Source organism: Chiloscyllium punctatum, chromosome 5 (genome assembly GCF_047496795.1).
Source record: "Chiloscyllium punctatum isolate Juve2018m chromosome 5, sChiPun1.3, whole genome shotgun sequence".
Taxonomy (NCBI): Eukaryota; Metazoa; Chordata; class Chondrichthyes; order Orectolobiformes; family Hemiscylliidae; genus Chiloscyllium; species Chiloscyllium punctatum.
This window is the reverse complement of record NC_092743.1, coordinates 7,125,574-7,149,968: the sequence shown is the minus strand read 5'-3', so window position 1 is coordinate 7,149,968 and position 24,395 is coordinate 7,125,574. Positions and strand designations below refer to the sequence as shown.

At 43.6% G+C, this 24,395-nt stretch overlaps 1 protein-coding gene across 4 annotated transcripts in view; it reads left to right on the top strand.

The window, feature by feature from the left end:
- kctd1 (potassium channel tetramerization domain containing 1) overlaps positions 1–19,343 on the top strand; it is a 137,150-nt gene extending 117,807 nt beyond the window's left edge. For all 4 annotated transcript variants that reach the window (XM_072569721.1, XM_072569720.1, XM_072569719.1 and 1 more), the window contains 4 exons: positions 9,783–9,961; positions 14,121–14,265; positions 17,102–17,407; positions 19,143–19,343. In XM_072569721.1, coding sequence (XP_072425822.1) covers positions 9,783–9,961; positions 14,121–14,265; positions 17,102–17,407; positions 19,143–19,301 — 789 coding nt within the window. In that variant the 3' untranslated portion in view covers positions 19,302–19,343. The remainder of the gene's footprint in view (positions 1–9,782; positions 9,962–14,120; positions 14,266–17,101; positions 17,408–19,142) is intronic.
- The last annotated feature ends 5,052 nt before the right edge of the window (positions 19,344–24,395 follow it).

The following is a 24,395-nucleotide window of genomic DNA, read 5'->3' as shown; positions in this document are numbered from 1 at the left end:
GGAGTTACAGAAATACGAAAGAGTGTAGGACTGGCGGGATGGAGTTACAGAGATAGGGAGGAGTGTAGGGATTGTTGAGGGTTGGAGTTACAGAGAGGGAGGGATGTACGGACTGTCGGGGGTTGGAGTTACAGGGTGGGGTGTAGGGACTGTTGGGAGTTGGAGTTACAGAGATAGGAAGGGGTGTAGTGACTGTTGAGTTACAGAGATAGGGAGGGATGTAGGGACTGCTGGAGGTCGGTGTTAGAGAGATAGGGAGGGGTGTACGGACTGTCGGGGGGGGAGTTACAGAGATAAGGAGGGGTGTAGGGACTGTCGGGGGGGGGAGTTACAGAGATAAGGAGGGGTGTAGGGACTGCTGGAGGTCGGTGTTAGATAGGGAGAGGTGTATGGACTGTCGCGGGTGGAGTCACAAAGATAGGGATGTAAGGACTGCGGAGGTCGGTGTTAGATAGGGAGGGATGTACGGACTGTCGGGGTGGAGTTACAGAGATAGGGAGGGGTGTAGGGACTGCTGCAGGTCGGTGTTAGAGAGATAGGGAGGTGTTGGCTGTACGGAGATTTGGAGAGTATAGGGACTGTCAGGGGTTGGAGTTACAGAGACAGGGAGCGGTGTACGGACTGTCAGGGGTTGGAGTTACAGAGACGGGGAGCGGTGTACGGACTGTCGGGGGTTGGAGTTACAGAGACGGGGAGCGGTGTACGGACTGTCGGGGGTTGGAGTTACAGAGACGGGGAGCGGTGTACGGACTGTCGGGGGTTGGAGTTACAGAGACGGGGAGGGGTGTACGGACTGTCGGGGGTTGGAGTTACAGAGACGGGGAGGGGTGTACGGACTGTCGGGGGTTGGAGTTACAGAGACGGGGAGCGGTGTACGGACTGTTGGGGGTTGGAGTTACAGAGACGGGGAGCGGTGTACAGACTCGGGTAGAGTTACGGAGATAGGGAAGGGTGTGCGGACTATCGGGATTGTATTTACGGGGATAGAGAGGGGTTTAGGGGCTGTGTGTGTGCATGTGTGTGGTGGGGGGTGTGTGGGGGGGGGGGGGGGGAAGTGTGGAATGTTGCTGGATAATTTCAGCTCTCAAAAACTACAAACCGCTTCACGAATTTCATGAACTGCTACGTTTGCTCAATTGTTATCTGCTTAACAACAACTTCTGTTTATGTTGCATTTTTAATGTAATACAAGTCCACTGAGCCACATAAGGAGGTATTAGGTCAAAGAAAAGCTTGGTGAAAGTGGTTTATAGAATTTATGAAACAACATTAATGAGGTAGAGACAGACGGGATAGGGATGGAACTCCAGGATTTGCCAGAGAAAAGTTTATTTAGATTTCTTACAGTGTGGAAACAGGCCCTTCGGCCCAACAAGTCCACACTGACCCGCCAAAGCATATACCACCCAGACCCATACTCCTATATTTATCCCTTCACCTAACACGAATTCACCTAGCCTGCACATTTTTTGGATTGTGGGAGGAAACTGGAGCACACCCACGCAGACACGGGGAGAATGTGCAAACTCCACACAGAGAGTCACCTGAGGCAGGAATTGAACCCGTGTCTCTGGCGCTGTGAGGCAGCAGTGCTAACCACTGTGCCACCATGCTGCCCACAATCTGATTATTTTCCTGATTAACTGTGTTAAGTATTCTTTGAATGATGTGGTCATTGTTCATGACTATTAATTAATCTCTGACTCAGAAAGTACAACATGAGCAGAAACAGACCATTCAACCCATTGAGTCTGCCCCACCATTCAATGGGATCATGGCTGATCTGATCATCCTCAACTCCACTTTCCTGGTTTTTCCCCATAACCCTCGATTTCCTTCCTGCTTAAAAATCTCTCTCTGTCCTCAATATACATAGCAACCTAGCCTCAGTAGTCCTCTGTGGTAAGGAATTTGACAGATTCATAGCCCTCTAAGACAAAATTCTTCCTAGTTTCCGTTCTAACCAGGTGACCTGCTTATTCTGGCTCCTAGTCCTAGACTCTCCCTCAAGGGAAAACAACCTTTCCACATCTATCCTGTCAAATCCCTGAAGAATCTTCCATCTTCCAGTAGACCACTTTCTATTTGTCTGAACTCCGATGGATACAGGCCCAACCAGCCAACCACTTAAGACAGTCCCTCTGTTTATTCCTGATGAAGGGCTTTTGCCCGAAACGTCGATTTCGAAGCTACTTGGATGCTGCCTGAACTGCTGTGCTCTTCCAGCACCACTAATACAGAATCTGGTTTCCAGCATCTGCAGTCATTGTTTTTACCTTGTATCAGCCTAGTGAACATTCTGTGGACTGGCTCTGATGCCAGTATATTTTTTGTTAGATACAGGACCCAAAACTGTTTACTGAATTCCTGCTGTCATCTGATTAGTGTCTTACATGGTTTTAGCAAAGCCTCCCTACTTCTATATTCCATTTCCTTGCAATAAAGACCAGAAAACGGAATGTGTTCTTTCAGGTTGTGAATTGTTGTCAGAGGTGTTAAAAATTTCAATTATTGACTTTTGTTCTCTTTAATTTCTCTTCTCTCCCTCTTAGATCAGCTTTTCCTTGCCTTGTTTCTTTCTCTCTCTGCATCCTCATTCTCTGTTCTGCCACTGTTTATTTTTGTTTGGTAAATCTCATGGGTTGAGCAGACAAACATTAGATTTGATTTATTTATTGTTGTCACGTGTACCGAGATGCAGTGAAAAGTGTTGTGCGTGCTAGACAGGCAGATTGTACCACACAAAGTGCATCAGGGTTATTGACTCAACGTGGCTTGCTAGGCATGGTTTGCATTCATACGCAGGCACCCATTCTCTGCAAACAAAAGGAGTATGTTCAAGCCTCACACCCTTACTCAGATCCTTGGAGCCCTATTGTTTTCTCCATGGCAACGCCTCAGCCAGTCAAAGCTGACTTGCCAACTCATCAGCGTCTTTTTCTCAGTAAAAAATGTTGTGAACTGTTTTCTGAACTGCTGGCATTCCCTTGTGTTCCTGTTGAGCACGAGATGGAAAGCTTCACCAACATTATCTATCTGCTCAGCAGTCTTCAGTTGCTGAGCTACCAGCCATTAGGATGTGAGATTGGAAATGAATCATACGGGGAAACGTGTGTGCCAACAATACAACTGACAGTGTTGTTCATCGATAAGCATTTCTTACGTTTGCACATTAGGAATATATCCAGCACCAAAAAGAAAGGGATTTTCATCAGAATCATCAAGATACACTTGCTTTCCACCCTTGCTGTCACTGATGCATTGGTCATGATGCAGCTATCACCAGAGCATGCCACTGAATGTGGACAGTGCATGCCTGGTGGATTTGGCAAGTGTGTAGACATTTTGCTGGAGAGTTGGTTTTCAGAATACTAATCGTTTCAGCTCTAATCATTGGAAACAACAGAGGCCCCTTGAGGCTCATTCCATTTTATTGTGACAATATTTGCATCTTCAAAGCTTAGGAAGTAGTTACTTTGGGTCAGCATTGCATGTTTCTGTATTTACCATGTTTCAAAATACCATGTCATTTGTTTTTGTTCTTTACACCTTATGTCTCCTCTTGCTCTGTTTTTCTCGTGCTCTCAATCAGTTAAGGATCCTTTGTGGTCAGCTCTGTCCATCTAGTCAGTGACTAGGTAGGTGTAAATGCTGTGAGTTGCGAGTTCAGTGGTGGGGGTGGAGTTTTCAAGTCCTTTTCCTGGCCTTTCTTGCTTCCTTCTGAAACTCTCATTACGGAAATCAACAATGGGTCTTATCACAAAGAGCAGGCAATGGTACCCTGATCAAGTCACTATGCTCAGACTAATGTTGTGGGAACATGCGCTCAAATCCCAAATCCAGTTAATAAATCTGGGAATCAAAGATAGGTCTCATGGTCACCATCACTAAGCCTAACACTGATTGTCATAAAATCACAGCTAAAAGGATAACTTGAGGTCAAAGCTTTTTATCTTACCCTGATCAGGATTAGCGTGTAAGAAACACATGAAGATAGAAACAAACACAGAGAATGTTGGAGAAACTGCGTATAACTGGAGAGAGGAAAAGAGTTAACGTTTCGAGACCCATATGTCTCTCATTCAGAACCAATCTGAGGAAGAGTTGTATTGGACATGACACTAACCCTGCTTTGTCTCCACGGATGCTGCCAGACCTGCTGAGTTTCTCCAGTATTCTGAGTTTGGCAGAATTTTGTCGGGGTGGGGGAGGTGAATCTGTTGAATTCTTTACTGCAGAGTGCTGTCAAGGCTGGGTTATTAATTATATTGAAGACTGAGATAGATTTTAGATTTCCGGCATCCACAGGGTTTTGGGCTCTTATGAATGTGAAGAGGGTGCTGATTGGTTGGGCTGTTATTGCCGGGGGAGGCGATGGCCTGGTGGTATTGTCACTGAACTGTTAATACAGGGATGCAGAAAATGTTCTGGGGACCTTGGTTCAAATCCCACCATGGCAGATGGTTGAATTTGAATTCAATAAAAATCTGGAATTAAGAGTACAATGAAAAACCCATCTGGATCGCTAATGTCCTTACCTGGTTTGTGACTCCAAGCCCACAATGGTTGGCTCTTAACTTTCATCTGGAATGGGCTATAAATGCTGGCCTGAAAAAACGATACAAGAACTGTTAACTAGGCGAAAGTGAGGACTGCAGAGAATGTGGTGCTGGAAAAGCACAGCTGGTCTGGCAGCATCCGAGGAGCAGGAATGAGGACTGATGACTGTCAATCGTACTGTCAAGAGCTGTTAACTGTCAATCGTAATTCTCAGACAAGGCAGGTAGATTCTGATTGGTCACATGTTGGCATGGGAATACAGTCACAATTGGCAGACTCCATGATCCTTTTTTTTCCTCAGTGAAAAAGATATACAATGTATTTAGCAAATTTTTCTTGTCTACATGAACTGTTTATCAATGTATGTTGGATCCAGCATCTCTCAAATTGGTTTCTGATGTAACTCTTGGCGTAGTCTAGATTAACAAATGGTACCTAAAATCAGAATCACATCTAATGGTGGACATATTCTGAGACTTGTAAACATAGGCTGGTCGAGCATGATTACAATGCTGCCCACTGTGAATGTGATGTTGATATTGGGACATATAGCCTGCACAGCTGGCATCACACTGGTATTGAAATTCATATATCACACTTAACTGGTTTGTGTAGGAGGCAAAGCATCGTTTTGGTTTGACAACGACATCCTGTTCGTGGATTTACTGCATAGTAGCAGCACGAGACAGCTTGCTTCCTTTGTTAATATTTTTCAAACATCTGGTTTCTTAGAAGATTCATAGAGTTTTTACAGCGCAGAATGAGGCCCTTCAACCCATCATGTTAACAACACTGGTCATCGGATATCTATCTTCTCTACTCCCATTTCTACCCTTGTATGTCATGGCACTTCAAAAGACCATCTGAATAAATACTTGGCATATTAAATCTTCAGTGAGTTTTTAAAAATTAATTCCTGGAATTGTGGGTGTCACTGGAATGGCCATCATTTGTGGCTCATTCCTAATCACCCTGAGAAATGGCTGAGAGGCCATTTCTGAGGCCAGTCACATTGCTAGGGATCTGGAGGCACATGTAGGTCAGACCAGGTAAGAACGACACATTTCCTTCCCTAAAGGACATTAATTGAACTAGATGATTTTTCACAACAATGGATAATACTTGCGGTTGCCTTGTTATTAATATTAGCTGTGTTCCAAATGTTTTTTTCATTCTTCACTTACTGAACATGGCTGTTGCTGGCTCAGCCAGCATTTATTGCCTGTCTTTAGTTGCCATTTGGTGGGGATGAGCTGTCTTCTTCAACTCTTGCAGTGACGTGCTGCAGGTACACCCACAATGCCCTTAAGGAGGGCTGTTGACCCAGCAACACTGAAGGAATGGTGATATATTTCCAAGTCAGGCTGGTGAGTGGCTTGTAGGGGATCTTGTGGTCATCTGTCCATCTAGTCAGTTCCCATATATCTGCTGCCCTTGACCTTCTAGGTGGAAGTGGCTATGGGTTTGGAAGGTGCTGTCTGAGGATCTTTGGTGAATTTCTGCAGGGCATCTTGTAGATGGTACACGTTGCTGCCACTGAGTGTCCATGTTGGAGGGAGTGAGTGTTTGTGGATGTGGGGTGTCAGGCAAGCAGGATGCTTTATCCTGGATGGTGTTGAGTTCTTGAGTGTTGTTGGCTGCACCCATCCAGGCAAATTGTTTCACTTGAAATTAAATTTCACTAGCTGCCATAGTGAGATTTAAATAGGTATTGGTGAGGCCTCCAGAATTGGCATAGATTACTAGTCAAATAATGTTACGATTACACTACTTTTGCATCTGCCTTTTGAGTTCATATTACAGAGGAGGTGGTGCTGGAGGTCTTAAAATGCACAGAAGTAGATAAATCGGGTAAACACCTGGTCAGCTGTTTCCTAGAACTTTGTCGGAAGCTGGAGAAGGGATTGCTGGGCTCCTCTTTGAGATATTTGTATCATCGACAGCCAGAGATGAAGTGCCAGAAGACTGGAGGTTGGCTAATGTTGGTTAATATTTAGGGAAGCCAGGGAACTATGGATGTGTGAGCCTTATGTCAGTGATGAGTAAGTTGTTAGAGGGGATTCTGAAGGGTTGGATGTACATCCATTTGGAAAGGCAAGTAATGATTAGGGATCATCCAAGGAGCAGGAGAATCGACATTTCGGGCATGAGCCCTTCTTCAGGCTTTTCCCCGAAACGTCGATTTTGCTGCTCCTTGGATGCTGCCTGAACTGCTGTGCTCTTCCAGCACCACTAATCCAGTATTTGGTTTCCAGCATCTGCAGTCATTGTTTTTACCTTGTTGATTCCTGAAGAAGGGCTCATGCCCGAAACCTCGATTCTCCTGCTCCTTGGATGCTGCCTGACCTGCTGCGCTTTTCCAGCAACACATTTTTCAGCTCTGATCTCCAGCATCTGCAGTCCTCACTTTCTCCGAAATGATTAGGGATCGTCAACATGGCTTTGTGCATGGGAAATCCGGTCTCGCAAACTGATTGAGTTTTTTGAAGAAGTGACAAAGAAGATTAATGAAGACAGAGTGGTAGATGTTGTCTATATGGGCGTTAGCAAGGCTTTCAACAAGGTTCCACACGTTAGATTGGCAAGCAAGTTTAGATCACATGAGAGTTAGCCTGTTGGATATAAAATTGGTTTGAAGGTAGGAGACAGAGGTTGGTGGTAAAGAATGCTTTTCAGACTGGAGGCCTGCAACCAGTGGTGTGCCACAAGGATCAGTGCTGGGTCCACTGCTTTTCATCATTTATAAAATGATTTGGATGTAAATACATGAAGAATGATTAGTAAGTTTACAGATGACACCAAAACTGGTGGTGTAGTCAGCGAAGAAGGTTATCTCAGAGTACAACGGGACCTTGATCCGATCAGTCGAGGAGTGGCAGATGGAATTTAAGTAAATGTGAGATGTTGCATTTTAGTAAGGCAAGCTGGGGTAGGGATTGCACAGATAATGATAGGACCCTGGGGAGTGTTGCCAAGGAAAGAAACCTAGGGGTGCAGGTACAAAGTTCCTTGAAAATGCAGTCGCAGGAAGACAAGGTGGTGAAGAAGGCATTTGCCATGCTTGTCTTCATTGGTCAGTACATTCTGTGTCGGAGATGGGACATCATGTTGCAGCTGTGCAAGACATTGCTGAAGCCAATTTTAGAATACTGTGTACAATTCTGGTCGCCCTTCTATAGGAAGGATGTTGTTAAACCTGAAACGGTGCAGAAAAGGTTTCCAAAGGTGTTGCCAGGACTGGAGGGTTTGAGTTATTGGGGGAAGCAGAATAGGCTGGGTCTTTTTTCCCTGGTGCATTGGAGGCTGAGGGGTGACCTTATAGAGGTTTATAAAATTGTGAGAAGTATGGATGGGTTGAGTAGCCAAGGTATTTTTCTAGGGTTGGAAGACTCCAAAACTAGAGGGTATAGGTTTTCGGTTAAATTGGAAAGATTTAAAAGGGACCTAAGGGGCAACTTCATCATGCAGAAGGTGGTGAGTGTCTGGAATGAACTGCCAGAGGAAGTGATGGAGGCTGGTACAATTATAATATTTAAATGGCATCAGGGTGGTGATACAAACAAGAAGGGTTTAGAGGGATATGGGCTAAATGCTGGCAAATGGTGCAAGGTCAAACTGGGATATCTGATCAGTGCAGACAAGTTGTGTGACTATTTTGCAAATGCAAGGTACTACATGGTAATATTGATTGAATTAATCTGAGTGTACAAAGAAACAGCCACATGTGTGTGTCATAGACACTGACAAAGCCTAAGGACTCCTCACCCACCTGCATCAGCATTCACTTCCATCCCCATCTCCCTCGTGCTTATGTACCTTCCCTTTAAAGCCATCTACCTTAGTCACCTCAGCTATTTAGTTGCATTGTCCATATTCTTTAAGGGAAAGAGCTCAATTCTGTGTGGAGTCATAAAGTCTCTACAGAAGAGGAAGAGGCTGTTCAGCCCATCACATCCAAGTTGGCTCTCTGTCAGTCTCGTTTTCCTAATTCATTCACAAAGTATGGTCATAGCTGGCTAGGCCACCATCTTTCACCTACCCATAGTAGGTGGTGGTGTGTTGCTGCCTTGAACCATGTAGGGACACTCAATGCTGTTCAGGAGGTAATTCCAAGATTTTGACATGGTGACACTGACAGACCAGTGATATATTTCCAAGTCAGGTTTGTGAGTGACTAGGAGAGGAACTTGCAGGGGGTGGTGCACTCATGTATTTGTTGCCTATGGCCTTCTTGATGGAAGTGACCATGGGATTAGAAGGTGCTGTGACAGCTCAGTGCTTTATTACAGTGCACCTTATTAATAGTACTCATGGTGGCCAGTGTGTATCACCAGCCTGTCAGTCCTTTTCGCTTCTCACCCTCCTCACTGTTCACTCTAGCCCCATGGCTCAGTAAATCTACTTCACTGAAGAGATCACCTATTTTTCTGTTATAACTCCTGGCTCAGTTTGGAAAGTTGTGGATTTAAGTCATACTTTAAATTTGAGGATGAATTCAGTCCTGGTGCAGTCCTGAGGGTGTGCTGCACTGGTTGGACATGCCATTTTGGGGTGAGATGGGAAACAGTGGCCCTGATTGCATTCTTACTAGGTACCCAGTCATTTCCGTGCTTCTAAATGTGGGATCTTTCTATGCACACGTCAGCAACATTTCCTGTAATGACAGTGAATGCATTTCAGAAGTCCTTCGTTGGCTGTGAAAAGGTTTGGGGGATTGTGAAAGGCACCATATAATTCTGTTTTTGTTTTATTAATGTGCTTGGATGTTATTTTTAATTGACCCAATTTTCTGTTTTACAAAATAAAAAGCGCCAAAAGTGCAGTCATCTTACGTTTGCCAGAAAGTTGCTCAACTTTGCATGTGAACTTGTGTTCCCCATTTTAAAACTTACCCTTTCTCAAGTTGCCTGTTTGCTTAATGAGATTAAACCTGCTCACGTGTACAGTTCAAAGAGTTTCTACAATTCTAAAGAAGTAAATGTGTCAATGGCTGTAGTCAGGCTTTCTAAAAAAACAATTTTAAAAGGTTCCCTAATGCTAAACAGTAGTTTTAGGCAGTATTGAATAATATTTCACAGTTCACCTCACAAGTTTATTCTTCCCTTCTGTTTAAATAACAATTCCAATGTTGGGTTCATATGCTTTACAGACTCATTGTTGTTTGTGGTTCTGACTTAGTCAAGTGGGTTTTTGCTGACTAATATTTGACCATTTCTTTACAGGACAGCTGGCACAACATGTCAAGACCCTTGCTGACCAGGTCTCCTGTATCTCCGCTGACTAATCAGGGAATCCCAACACCAGCACAGCTCACTAAATCCAATGCCCCAGTGCACATTGATGTGGGAGGTCACATGTATACCAGTAGCTTGGCAACGCTAACTAAGTTTTCTGACTCAAGGTAAATCTGGTGACATAACATAAACTTATTTCTAAGATTAGCCAATCAGTAGTGTAGAGCCAGAGTATTGCTAAGGAGATTTGCTCAACTGATACCTGGGATTCAAGGGGAACAGCAGATGTTATTTCATGAGGAAATGTTGGACCCGTATCTATCAGAATTTTGCAGATTTTTAAAACTTCACTCATGGGATGTGCTGGCCGGGCTGGCATTTATTGTCCAAGTCTGATTACCCAGAGGGCAGTAACATTACTTTGGGTCTGGAGTCACATAGAACAGTACAGCACAGGAACAGGCCATTCAGCCCATGATGTTGTGCCGAACATGACACCAAATGAAACTAATCCCTTCTGGCTGCCCATGGTTCATATCCCTCCATTTCGTGCTTATTCATGTGCCTATCTAAAAAATCCCCTAAGTGCCCCATCATACCTGCCTCCACCACTACCCTGACAGCGCGTTCCAGGCACCCATCACTCCCTGTGTAAAAAACCTGCCCCTCACATCTTCTGTGAAACATGTAGACCAAACCAGGTAAGGATTCCCTAAAGGACATTCATGAACCAGGTGGGATATTAACAACAAGTCATCACATTGGGTCATCTCTTTATTCCAAATTTTGATTTAATTGAGTTCAGATTTCACAGTAAGATCCGAACCCATGTCCCCATATTACCTCTCTTCCTGTGAGATACTCTGAAACCAGAGGTCACTTTTTAAAAATAAGGGGTTGCCCTTTTAAGACAGAGATGAGAATTTTTTTCTGTCAGGATCATGAACTTTGGGACTATCGTCATTTAATGACAGTGGAAGCATTTTTGAAGCAGAGTTGGATAGATGGATGGACACAAGGGTGAAAGCTTTTCGGGGACAGGTGGGAATGTAGTGTTAAGGTGACAATTAGATCAGCCACAATTATATTAAATAACACAGCAGTCTAGAGAGGATGAATGCCCTATCATGCTCCTAATCCACAAGTTTAAACTCATTTAACTATTAAATGAGATCATGGCCAATCTGTGATCTAACTCCATTGTCCCATCCATTGGTTAACAAAATTCCTATCAATCTCAGTTTTAAACTTGACAAATAATTTGCATAAGTGCTCAGTTGTGGAAGAGAGTTCCAACTGTCTGCCCTTCTTTGTGCCCAAAATGTTTCCCGATGTCACTGCTGAAAAGTCTGGCTCCATCTATTAGGCTCTGACCCCTAATTCTGGACTCCCCTCAGTCAGTCAAAATGGATTCTGTTTGTCTAGGCCATCAGTTCCACTCGTAAACTTTGATCAAATCATCCTGTGAACTTCTAAATTCTAGGAACTACAGCCCTAATTTGTGTAGTTTTACCCTTCGAGTCCCAGTATCATTTTGATTCTCTCTCTCTCGCTCTCTCTCTATCTCCCTCCCTCCGTCTCTCTCGCATACCACGCACACTCTCTCTCTCTCTTTCACACACACACACACACACACACACACACTCTCTCTCACACACACATACCCTCTCTCTCTCACAAGACCCACCCTCACACACACACTCTCGCGCAAGCACACACACACACACTTTCTGTCTCTCTCTCTTTCTATCTCTCGCTACCTCTCTCTCCTGCCCTCCCTCCGTCTCCCTCATACACACTCTCTCTGTCTCACACCCTCTATCACACACTCTCTTGCACACACCCTCTCTCTCTCTCACACACGACCCCCCCCCACACCCATTATCTCTCGCGCATGTGCACACACTCTCTCTCTCTCTCTCTCTATCTCTGTCTCTCTCTCTCTCTCTCTCTCTTTCAGGCCAGAAGTATCAATACGATGTGATTGTAACACCCAGGACCATTTTCCTCTTCTCACTGAGTGTGGGATTTACAACAACAGCTTCTTGCATTCATAGAGCACCTTTAACATTTTAAATCATCACAGGTGCAATTATTATACAGCACCTCTAATGAGAATAGGTTGAACAGGTTAGGCCTATACTCATTGCCGTTTAGAAATAAGTAACAGGTGACCTTATTGTAGCATATTAAATCCTGGCCACTATTTATTACCCATCCCTAGTTGCCCCTTGAGAAGGTTGGGTTGAGCTGCCTTCTTGAACCGCTGCAGTCCACATGCCGTTAGGGAGAGAATTCCAGGAATTTAACCCAGTGACAGTGAAGGAACGGTGTTATATTTCCAAGTCAGGGTGGTGAATGGCTTGGAGGGGAACTTGCAGGGGGTGGTGTTTCCATGTATCTGTTGCCCTTGTCCTTCCAGATGGAAGTGGTTGTGGGTTTGGAAGGTGCTATTTAAAGATCTTTGTCAATTTCTGCAACTCATCTTCTAGATAGTACACACTGCTGCTACTGAACGTCCGTATTAGAGGGAGTGGATGTTTGTGAATGCAGTGCCAGTCAAGTGGGCTGCTTTGTCCTGGATGGTGTCAAGCTTCTAGAGTGCTGTTGGAGCTGTCCCCATCCAGGCAAGTGGTCAGCCTTGTCTCAGTGGATAGTACCCAAATCTCTGAGTTAGGTCATGAGTTCAAGAGACGTTTTCTAGACGATCACAGAGCTGGTACTGAGTGAGAGTTACACTGTCAAGGAGTTGCTAAGATTTTAAGTGAAGACCCTGAGTGCACTCTCCGGTGGCTGTGAATATTCTGTGGTACCATCCTGTGTTTTGACCAACAAGTGTATAATGTCTCTAATCCCAGTCATCCCTGGTCACAGCACAAAACTAAAATGCTTCTCGTGACCAATTCAGCACCTCATCTCAATCACATTTGAAACAAATGGCAATGTGGTTGACACTTAACTGCCCTCTGGTAAACTAGGGATGGGCAATAAACCCTGTCCTAGCCAGTGACATTTTCATCCTGTGAATGAATTTTACAAAAGCAATTTCTCAATCAGATTTATGACACAAAGATGCCATAAAAGGTAAAGTTGCCATAGTCCTACCAGACCCATCAGGCTCCTCTCTCATTAGGGAGAGAGTCGACTGTTGTTGGTTTAACCTGAAGGCCACCATACTTCAGGTGAACAGAGACATTGAGAAGGAGAGTCCTTCATGGTAACCTCAGCCAGAGTAGGAATTGAACCCCCACTGGTGACATTTCTTGGCATTGCAACGTAGCTGTCCAGCCAACCGAGCCAACCGATCCCCAACAAAGTTGCAATAATTGGTGAACAGACACAATCAGTGATAAGGAAGTATAAATGTTTATCCCCAAAACACACTTACACATTTGAAGAGAACAGAATCAAATCAGATTTCTGAAAAGATTGACTTTCTGAAAAAAAACGCTTTGGCCATTGGGGCTACTCATGAAGGCAGAAGAAAAAAACCATGGGGTATTTCTTCAATTACTCTTTCAAAAGAACAAGTAGGTCTTATCCTGAACTCAACAAGAGAGTTTTCTTTTCAGTAATGAAAGAGATCAGCTGGGCAGCTTTCTCTTCGCGGGCTTTCCTCCTGCTCAGCTTGTTCTTAAGAGGCTGCCTTCCATATCAACCAGATAAAACAAGGCCCTGTCCAAGCCAGTCAGTGTTCAAGACAGGCCCAGCAGAGTCTTCAAGAAGTTCTCGACAATCATGTGATTTCTAGGAAGCCTTGTTTTTAAAAAAAAGTCTCCATGAACCTTCAGAGATCTATTTTAAATAAACCATTTCAGGTAGTTTGATGTAAATCACAAAATTTTGCATAAAATCTTTTTTCCATGTTTGTGGATGTGGTGCCATTCAAACAGACTGCTTTGTCCTGGATGGTGTCGAGCTTCTTGAGTGTTGTTGGAGCTGCACACATCCAGGCATGTGGGGAGTATTCCATTACACCCCTGACTTGTACTTTGTATATGGTAGACAGGCTTTGGGGAGTCAGAAGGTGATTTATTCACCATGGTTTTCCGAGCCTCTGACCTGCCCTTGTAGCCACTATAGTTATATGGATGGTCTAGACCAATTTCTGATCACTGATAACCCCCAGGATGTCGATAATGCAGAATTCAGCGATGGCATTGAGATAAAGGATCTGCCATGATCATACTGAATGATGGAACAGGCTTGAAAGGCTGAATAGCCTACTCCTGCTCCTAGTTTCTGTTACGTGGTGCCTCCAGTCCAAAAATTTGTTTTTGTTTACCCAGATACCTGACACTTGTGTTTTCTGTTGCCTTGTTGCAGAATTGGTCGTCTCTTTGATGGAACTGAGCCCATTGTCCTGGACAGCCTGAAGCAACATTACTTCATTGACAGAGACGGTCAGATGTTTCGTTACATTTTAAACTTTCTGCGCACTTCAAAACTCCTTATTCCTGACGATTTCAAAGTAAGTTGATTGGCTTAACCACTTCCACAAGTGTATAAAGCTCCCAACAAATTCCAGCAACAGCACTGACACTAAACTCTTACTGAAGCTACCATGTGTTGGGTCGAACATGACTCCACACCCCATCTGAATGCTCAGGCAGATAATACCAAAAGATGATACAGGGCCACTTGGCAGGTTGATGGGCAGATTTGAAATATTTTGGATTGATGGATCCTTGACAGCATCAATTAGATGTTGGCTAAAAAATAGGAAAAAGAGGGTGGAGAGAGATGGGTATTTCTTAGACTGGAGATGAGTTGAAAGTGGTGTTCCCCAAGGATCAATGTTGGGACCCTTGTTTTTTCTGATTCACAGAAATGATTTGGACGTGGGTGTTGAGGGCAAAATCCCTAAATTTGCAGATGACACTAAGGTAGGGAGACCAGTAAATTGTGAGGTTAATACCTGAGCGATTTCAGAGGGACATTGACAAGTAGGCAGACACCTTGCAGATGAATTTTAATGCAGAGAAATGTGAGGTAATATACTTTGGTAGAAAAAAAATGGAGTCACAATACAGACTCAATGGCACAACTCTGAGAGGGGTCCAGCAGCAGAAGGACCTCAAGGTTCATGCACATGATTCTCTGGAGTTGAAACAGTTGTTAAGAAGATTTATAGGATGATTATGTATAAATAGAGGCATAGAGTAAAAAGCAAGGAAGAGATGCTACATCTCTACAAATCATTTGTCAGACCATATTTGAAGTATTGTGTTCACTCCTGGGTGAAATAACTCCACAGAGGACAGTATTGCATCACCAAGTCCCCCTTTATTTACATGTGGAGAGTCCCTGACACTGAGCCAGCTCCCTCAGAGTGAACAGAACCCCTAACACACTACTCCCTTTTCCTGTTTTTTTTAAATTTTTCCTCCACACTACTGCCGAACAGTCTTGTTTATATCTGTTAGCCAGGGCTCCCTGATGGGACCAGGTTAACAGCCCCACTCAGGGAACCCCTATTCGGTGAGGTCCACTCGGTTGACCTTGTTACAATCATTGCACTGGGGAACTTCATATAACGAAGGATGCTAAAGCCCTAGAGACAGTACAAAGGAGATTTACTAGGTAGATCCCAGGAATGAGGGATTTTAGATACAAAGTAAGGTTAGAGAGATTGGGTTTATCCTCCTTGGAGCAGAGAAGATTAAGAGGTGACCTTATTGAGGTATTCATGGTTATGAAAAATTTTGACAAGGTAAAGAAAAATGTTTTCTTACCTTTAACTAGTATGTCAGTAACTGGAGGTCATAACTTCAAGACTGTCAGCATGACAGCTAGGAATGAGATGAGGAGAAAAGTCCTTACGCAAAGAGTTGTTTGGATTTGGAAAGCGCTCCCTTGGAGAGTGGCGGAGGCGGATTCCATAGGAGGTTTCAAAAGAGAGCTGGGTATGTATTTGAAAGGGATGGAGTTAGAGGATTCTGGAAATACAGCTGGAGAGTGGGAATAGCTTGGTAGCCTCTTTCAGGAGCCAGTACAGACACAATGGATTGAATGGCCTCTTCCTGCACTGTAAAATTCCAAGATTCTGTGTAGGAGCAGAAGTAGACCATTCAGTGAGATGATGGCTGATTCTGATAATCCTCAACTCCACTTTCCTGCCTTTTCCCCATTACCCTCGATTATAGTGAGAGCCTTTTTCCTCGGATGGTGATGACTAGCATGAGGGGACATAGCTTTAAGTTGAGGGGTGATAGATATAGGACAGATGTCAGAGATAGCTTCGTTACTCAGAATAGTAGTAGGGCATGAAATGCACTGCCTGCAAAAGGAGTAGACTCACCAACTTTAATGGTCATTGGATAAACATATGGATGAAAATGGAATCATGAAGGTTAGATGGGCTTCAGATTGGTTCCACAGGTCAGCGCAACATCGAGGGCCGAAGGGCCTGTACTATGCTGTAATGTTCTATGTTCTATGTTCCCTTCCTGATTAAAGATCTGTCAGTCTCTTGTTTGTGGCTGCACACCATTCAGTTGACCTTTTTCCTACATTGACTACACTTCAACGGGACCTAAGTGGCTGCAGACCACTTTAGGATGTCAAAACAATTTATAAATGCACGTCTCTCTCTTTTCTCACTCTTAATTATCCAATTACCTCTAGTCAGCTTGGACTATTATTGTCACTGAAGTGAAAAAAAGTGGGCTTTTATGGCACAGAGGTAGTGATCCTACCCCAGGGCCTGGAGGCCTGGGTTCAAGTCCCACCTGCTCCACAGGTGTGCAGTAACATCTCTGAGCAGGTTGATTACAAACATAAATTTTTTTAATTTATAAAAGAAGACTTTTGGGGTCACAGTGGTAGTATTCCTACCTCTGTCCTGGAAAACTTAGTTCATGTCCCAGTTACTACAGAGGTATGTCATAACAAATCTGAACAGGTTACTTGTAATCTGGATTTCACAGTTAGTATCGGTGATGATGACCATCTTCAATTGTTGTAAAAACCCATCTGGTTCCTTCAGGGAGGGAAATCTGCCACCCTGACCTGGTCTGGCCCACATGTGACTTCAGACCCATAGCAATACGGCTGACTCTTGATTTCCCTTAGGTGGTTTGCAGAGGCCATTTATGGGCAGTTTGGCATGGGCAATAAATGCAAGGGCAGTTAGGGGCTGAATAGAAGAATTGATGGTTGTGACAGTGATGCCCACATTCCATGAAAGACTAAAACAAATAACAAACTGTAACACCAGTGCATGTTTTTCTGTGGTGTCTGTGAGGCTGTCACTGTGTGTAGTACAAACACGTGAGAGCGCCTTTTGTTGCTTGTGTTGCGTTCAGGATTACAGCTTGTTATTCGAAGAGGCCAAATATTTCCAGTTGCAGCCCATGCTGATCGAACTGGAGCGCTGGAAACAGGAGAGGGAGCTGGGCCGGGTCTCGAGGCCGTGCGAGTGTCTGGTGGTGCGGGTGGCCCCTGACTTAGGGGAGCGGATCACTCTGAGCGGAGACAAGGCCCTGATCGAAGAGGTGTTCCCAGAAATTGGGGATGTGATGTGTAACTCAATCAATGCTGGCTGGAATCATGACTCAACGCATGTCATCCGATTCCCCCTCAATGGCTACTGCCACCTCAACTCTGTTCAGGTAATAGATTAAAGTTTTCACACACATTTCTCTCTTTTTGTCTCTGTCTTCCTCTCTCTCTCACACATGCTGTCTATCTCTCTTCCTCCCACTGTCTGTCTCTGTCTCATTGTCACTCTCTTTCTCTCTGTCTCTGTCTTTCTCTCTCTCTATCTCTGCTTCTCTCCACCTCTGTTTCTCTCTCATTGACCCTCACTCTCTTTTTCTCTCTCTCACTTTCTCTTCTCTCTAAAATTGTCTGTCTGTTTCTCTCCTCTCTCAGGCACACTGTCTCTGTCACTCTCTGTCTTAAATGGCATGAAGTCCTTTACCCCACTTCCTTGCTCACTAACGTACCCTGGCTCTCAGTCAAGTGAATCTTTCATTTTACAATTCTCATCCATCTTCTGCGATCCCATTATGGTATTACCCCCTCCCTCCTTGCATCGTCTTTTCCTTTGACCAAGTTTTTGGTCACCTACCCTAGTATTTCCTCATGTGACTCACTGGGTTACATTGCTTTATAAAGGGCAGATGGTAGCATAGTGATATTGACAATGGACTAGTAATCCAGAGACCCAGCCTAATGGCCTGTAGTCATGGGTTCACATCCCACCAATGGTGGATAGAAAAATTTGAATCAATAAATATTTGGAATAATTTTTTTAAAAACCTCCTAGTCTAATAGCACTGAGTCATTAATGTCCTTTAGGGAAGGACATCTACCATGCTTGCCTGGCCTTGCCTACATGTGACTCCCAGTAGAGTTTGGAACTCTCTTCCACAAACAGTAGTTAATTTTAAATCTGAGGGTAGATAATTTTTTGCTAAATAAAACTATTAAGGGATAAGGAGCAAAGGCAAGTCTATGAAGTTAGGCCACAGATCTCATTGAATGGTGAAACATTTAAAGGACTGAATGGCATACTCCTATTCCTGTGTTTCCAAGCAATTAGGGATTGGCAGTGAATGCTGGGCTATCCATTCCAAATGAAGTTTTAAAAAATCAAAACCCTGGAACTCTCTCCATCATGGTCCATGGACAATACATAGGCTGCAGTAGTTCACCAGCACCTTCTCAAGGCTGCATCTATGGATAGGTCAGAAATCCTTCCTTGCCAGTGATAGGTAGCTTGAATGAGTTAAAAGGATGCATTTCAGTTGGTGGTGATTGCCCCAACCCTTTCAATCAAATTAGTTGCACCCTTCCAATTTTTGCAATTTTTCTGACAACTGAATATTTATCCAATCCCTATTTGAAGGCTACTATTGAACCCGCCCTTTCAGGCAGCATGTTTCAAACATAGTACAATGACCCATCTACTGGCACCAGGACCAGAATGCTAAATAGATTCAGGAGAATATTCGGTCACCAATTAAGAGATTTTGGTCAAAGTATTTCTGTATAAATTGATGTTTGTAACATTTGTTGTTAATCTCTGGGGAATGCATTCAAAGTCTTGTGTGGTTTCTCAACAGGGAAATTTCAGTGTCTGTTTCAGAAAACAGCAGATTAGATTCATTACGTTCTGTGAGCTGCCAAAAGTCAGTTAAAGCTGACAGCCTTCCCAGACACGAAATGAATAATAGAAATTGTTGAAACACAAGTGAATCGTTTTGGGTGGCCCCAAAGCAGCAGTGGTGGTCTTGGCAAGTGGAACCTGACTATGAGATCCACTCTGCTGCCCTTGCTGAGATGAGGACATAAAACTTTAATGTGCTCGTATGCTTCACATTGTCTGATTTCCTTTGCTAGGTCCTGGAACGATTACAGCTGAAGGGATTTGAAATTGTCGGATCCAGCGGCGGTGGAGTTGACTCCTCCCAGTTTAGTGAATATGTACTAAGGCGGGAAATCAAGCGACTATCCCGTGTACCACCTGTCATTCGAATAAAACAGGAACCCCTGGACTGAACTGACATACTTGTCGCGAGAGAGAGAGAGAGAGAGCAAAAATTTAAAAAAATTTTAAAAAATAAATACATTTTAAAAAAACACATTATCCATGCATTTGGTTAAAGATGTTGACTGTTGGTTCCTGAACTAAATGTTGGGTGATGCACTATTTTCCAAGACTGCATCTAAATCCACATTTGAAACTTGTGGAATATCCACGAAATATTTATTGGTTTGTTGGAAGGAGGGTTTTTTTTTGTTCCTGGAAGCGAATTGGCAACATTTCTCTCCTCGTCCCTCCACCCAGCGCTCGCCCCACCAAAAAAGTCAAAAGCTTTTGCATTGATGCAATTCATTCCCAAAACTTTTCCCTTTTGATTTTTCTCTTTTGTCATTCAGACAACTTCGGAATATGGTTACTGTGTGTTCAAGCAGAGAGGAAAACTGATAAATAAATCACAGGCGCATCAGCCCATGTGAAGCAGGGACAGGTCTAAGATTCATGGGTCACGTGGCGAGGTTCAAGTGAACAGGGCTAGTTGAGGCCGTGATCCAATCAGCCTTGATTGTAGTATGTAGCAGGCCAGGCTCATAGAGCTGAATGGCCTCTTCCTGCTCCAATCTCTGGTGTGCCTGTGCGTTTTATTTCCACAGCTGTACTAATAATGCTTTCTGTGCCTGAGGGAAACATCTAGGGTAAATGTCATCTTGAGAAAATATCACCGACTTCATCCAGGTCTCAGATTTAACTGCTCAAGGCCAATGAAGCACTCTCCTTGCTAATAGCAGCTCCCAGTTTATTGAATTTTACTGCGTGGAAAATAAGTTTTTTTTTAAATACTATCAGGTTGCATTGTTTTTGTTAAAAAAAAATGTCTTTTGCTGTTGATGCATATAGATCTTTATTAGAGCATCATTGTGCTATTTCCTGATGGAGGAGGATTAGACTTGGTGGCAGGATACCAACCTCTGTGTAGTTATTAAAAAAATAGAGGGGGATAAGCTGCATTGGCACATACAATGAGAACGTGCTCTTAGTATACCAATTGTTGGAATTACAGGGGTGATGTTGGGGTTTCCAGGGGATGACACTGATTTCACGACTCCCTCAATTCCATTCTTACCAACGGTTAACAAAACAAACTGTCAAAAACCATGGAAATTCAGTCCTCCATCCAATCCCGTGGGTCTCCCACCCAGTTCTTTGTCTTCCACCCTACCCAAAAGGATTTTGTGCTCATGTAGCTATGGCTCATTTTATGGAAAACTTGGCTTACTTGGAAACGAAGGTTTGCAATTCCAATAAGGCCTGAATCTTTCAGTGTTTTGTATCAATGTTAAACATCACTAAAACAGACAGGAAGCTGAAACTTTTTGTTATGTGTTAGGATGCAATAACCAGACTTTGGGATAAACTTGACTCGGCAGGTATAATTTAGGCAAACATGCTTTCATTGAAACTGAACTCAACTACATTAATTGCTAAGTTCATGAGTTCAATGAACACTCATTCAGATGTGCTAACAAAACTCATGATCTATGGGATTACCCAATTGGTAACCAATCAGTATCCACTTTTTGGGGTGGATTAATTAGCATACTTTTCCTCAAATCTCTTTTCTTGTGTCCTAGTCCAAAACAATGCAACTCACTGTTTCCTTTTAACAATGTTGAAGTTCTGTACAGCCAAGTAATGATTAGATTTCTTTTGGATTTATTGAGTATATCAGGGCTTTAGTTTTACCAGCCATCAGATGCTTCAAAGCACTTTCAAGCCAATGAAATAGTTTATAGTGGAGTCACTGTTGGATTGAAGGAAGTGCAGTGGCCAATCTATGCACAGCAAGCTCCCACAAAGAATGATGTAATAATAAATGGATAATCTGTGATGTTGACTGAGGAATGAATATTGATCAGGAGAACTGGTTGCAATTTCCTCTCCAGTGTGTAGCTCAGCTTTTTGAGTATATTATGGGAGGACAATTGCTAGACAATTAATCCAGAGACCCAGATGATTGTTCTAGGGGCTTCAGGTTTGAATCTCACTTGGCAGATGGAATTTGAATTCAATGTAAGTCTGAAGGGAAGGGAAAGCTTACCTAATGTCGACAATGTAGCCATTGTCGATTGTCATGAAAGCCCAACTGGTTCACTGCATTCTTTAGGGAACGAGACTGCTGTCCTTCCCGGGTCTGGTCTGCACTATAGGAGGGATGTGACAGCGCTGGCGAGGGTGTAGAGGAGATTTACCAGAATGTTGCCTGGGCTGGAGAATTTCAGTGATGAAAAGAGGCTAGACAGACTGAGGTAGCTTTCCTTGGAGCAGAGGAGATTGAGAGGGCCATGATTGAGGTATATTAAATTATGAGAGACATAGTAGACAGGAAGTAACTTTTCACCTTGATGGAGGGATGATAGATTTAAGGTAAGGACCAGGAGGTTTAAAGGGGGATGGTGAGGGAAAGTCTTGTTTTCCCCCAGATGGTGCTGGGAATCTGGAACTCCCTGCCTGTAAGGCTTGGAGAGGCAGAAACTTTCATCACATTGAACAAATATTTAGGTGTGCACTTGTGATACCAAGGCATACAAGGCTATGGTAAGTGCTGGAAAATGGGTTTAGAATATTAGGTGGCTGTTTTTAACTATCCAGACTTGATGGGCCAAAGAGCCTCCATCTATGCTATAGATTAGATACCCACAGTGTGGAAAAGGCCATTTGGCCCAACAAGTCCACACCGACCCTCTGAAGAGTACCCGCCCAGACCCATTCCCCTACCCTTTGTTTACCCCTGACTAATGCGCCTAACCTATGGCAATTTAGCATGGCTAATTCACCTAACTTGCGCATTTTTGGATTGTGGGAGAAAACCAGAGCACTCGGAGGAAACCCACACAAACACGGGGAGAATGTGCAAACTCCACACTGACAGTTGTCCGAGGCGGGAATCAAACCTGGGTCCCTGGAGCTGTGACATGTGACTCCAGAACCACAGAAATGTGGTTGACTCTTAAGTGTACCTTGGGCAATAATTCATGGCATAACGAGCAACACATACATGCTTTGAGTGAATATTTTTGAAATTGAAAAGCCATTTCCCTCTTGAAATTCTTTGCTATGGTGGGAACACCTGCAGAATAATTTTCCATTTGGATTAAATAGTGCTTTGTAGAAGGAGGCCTTATCGCAGTCATCGACATTTGCAGAACAGAAGGAGGCCATTTGACCTGTCATATCTGCACTTGTCAACAAAGATCTGACTAATCCCATTTTTCATCTCTTGGTGCAATGCAAGTGAATACTTAAATACTGCTTTTAATGTTACAAGAGTTGCTGTTTCAATCAACCTTTCAGACAGTAGTTCCAGATCCCACCATCCTCTACGTGAAAACAATTTACCTCAGTTCTCCTCTTAGCCTCATATATCTACCTCCTGCACTCTCTACTAATTGGAAAAGTGTCTTCTTATCTGCTCCTCGTAATAGTATACACTTCTGCCTGGTTCCCTCTCAAACCTCGCTGCTGTAAGGAAAGCAGCGCCAGTCTATCTTCAAACCACAGACCCTCCAGCCCAGGCAGCATCCAGATGAATCTCTTCTGCACCCTGTTCAGTGAAATCCTGCAATGTGGTGACCATAACTATACACAGTGCACTAGTTATGGCCTAACCAGTGTTTTATACACTTACAGCATAACCAACGCACTCTTGTATTCCATGCCTCAGCTCATCAAGACAAGTATCCCACACACCTTCGTATCCACCTTGTCTACCTGCCCTACAATCTTCAGAGATCTGCAGATATACACACCAATGTCCCTGTGATCTTAGAACTTTTCAAGACTACATCAGTGGTGGGTAAGTTGTTGGAGGGGATTCTGAAACATGAAATTTACATGCATTTGGTGAGGCAAGGACTGATTAGGGATAACATGGCTTTGTGAACGGGAAATCATGTCTCACAATCTTGATTGAATTTTTTTGAGAATATAGCCAAAATAATTGATGAGAGCAGAGCAGTATATGTTGTCCACATGGAGAGTAGTAAAGCCTTTGACAAGGTTTAACATGGTAGACTAATTAGTAAACTTAGATCACACGGGATTCAGGGAGAGCTTGCCAACTGTATACACAATTAGCTTGATGGTAGGAGACAGAGGATGGTGGTAGACAGGTGTTTGGACTAGAGACCTGTGTCCAGTGGTGTTCTACAGGGATTGGTGCTGGGTCCACTTTTGTTTGTAATTTATAAAAATAATTTGGACAAGAATTTAGGAGATATGGTTAGTAAGTTTGCAGATGACACCAAAATTGGTGGTGTAGTCGACAATGAAGAAGGTATCTAAGAGTACAAAGGACTCTTGATCAATTGGACCAATGGGCTGAGGAGTGGCAGATGCAGGTTAATTTGGATAAATGTGAGCTATTGCATTTTGGTAAAACAAACAAGGGCAGGACTTACACAGTTAATGGTAAGGCCTGGGGTAGTGTTGTTGAACAGGAACCTGGGGTTCAGGTACATAGTTCTTTGAAAGTTGTGTCACAGGTAGACAGGGTGGTTAGGAAGGTATTTAGCACTCTTCCCTTCATTGCTCAGACCATTGAGTAGAGGAGTTGGGATGTCATGTTTTGGTTGTACAGGATATTATGCACTTTGGGTACTGTGTACAGTTCTGGTCTGGTTTTCAGATAGAATCCCTACAAGTGTGGAACAGGCCATTAGGACCAATAAGTCCACACCGACCCTCCGAAGAGTAACCCACCCACACTCATTCCACTACTCTAGTATTCTACATTTCCCCTGACTAATGTACCTAACCTACACACCTCTGAACACTATGGGCAATTTCGCATGGCCAGTCCACCCAACCTGCACATCTTTGGGTTGTGGGAGGAAACCCATGCAGACACAGGGAGAATGTGCAAACTCCACACAGAAGCTGGAATCAAATCCAGGTCCCTGGCACTGTGAGGCAGCAGTGCTAACCACTGAGCCATCCTCACGGTTTCCTGCTATAGAAAAGATACTAGATTGGAGAGGGCTCAGAAAAGATTTCTAAGGATGTTGCCGGGACTAGAGGGGGTTGTACAATGACAGCATTTAAAAGACATTTGG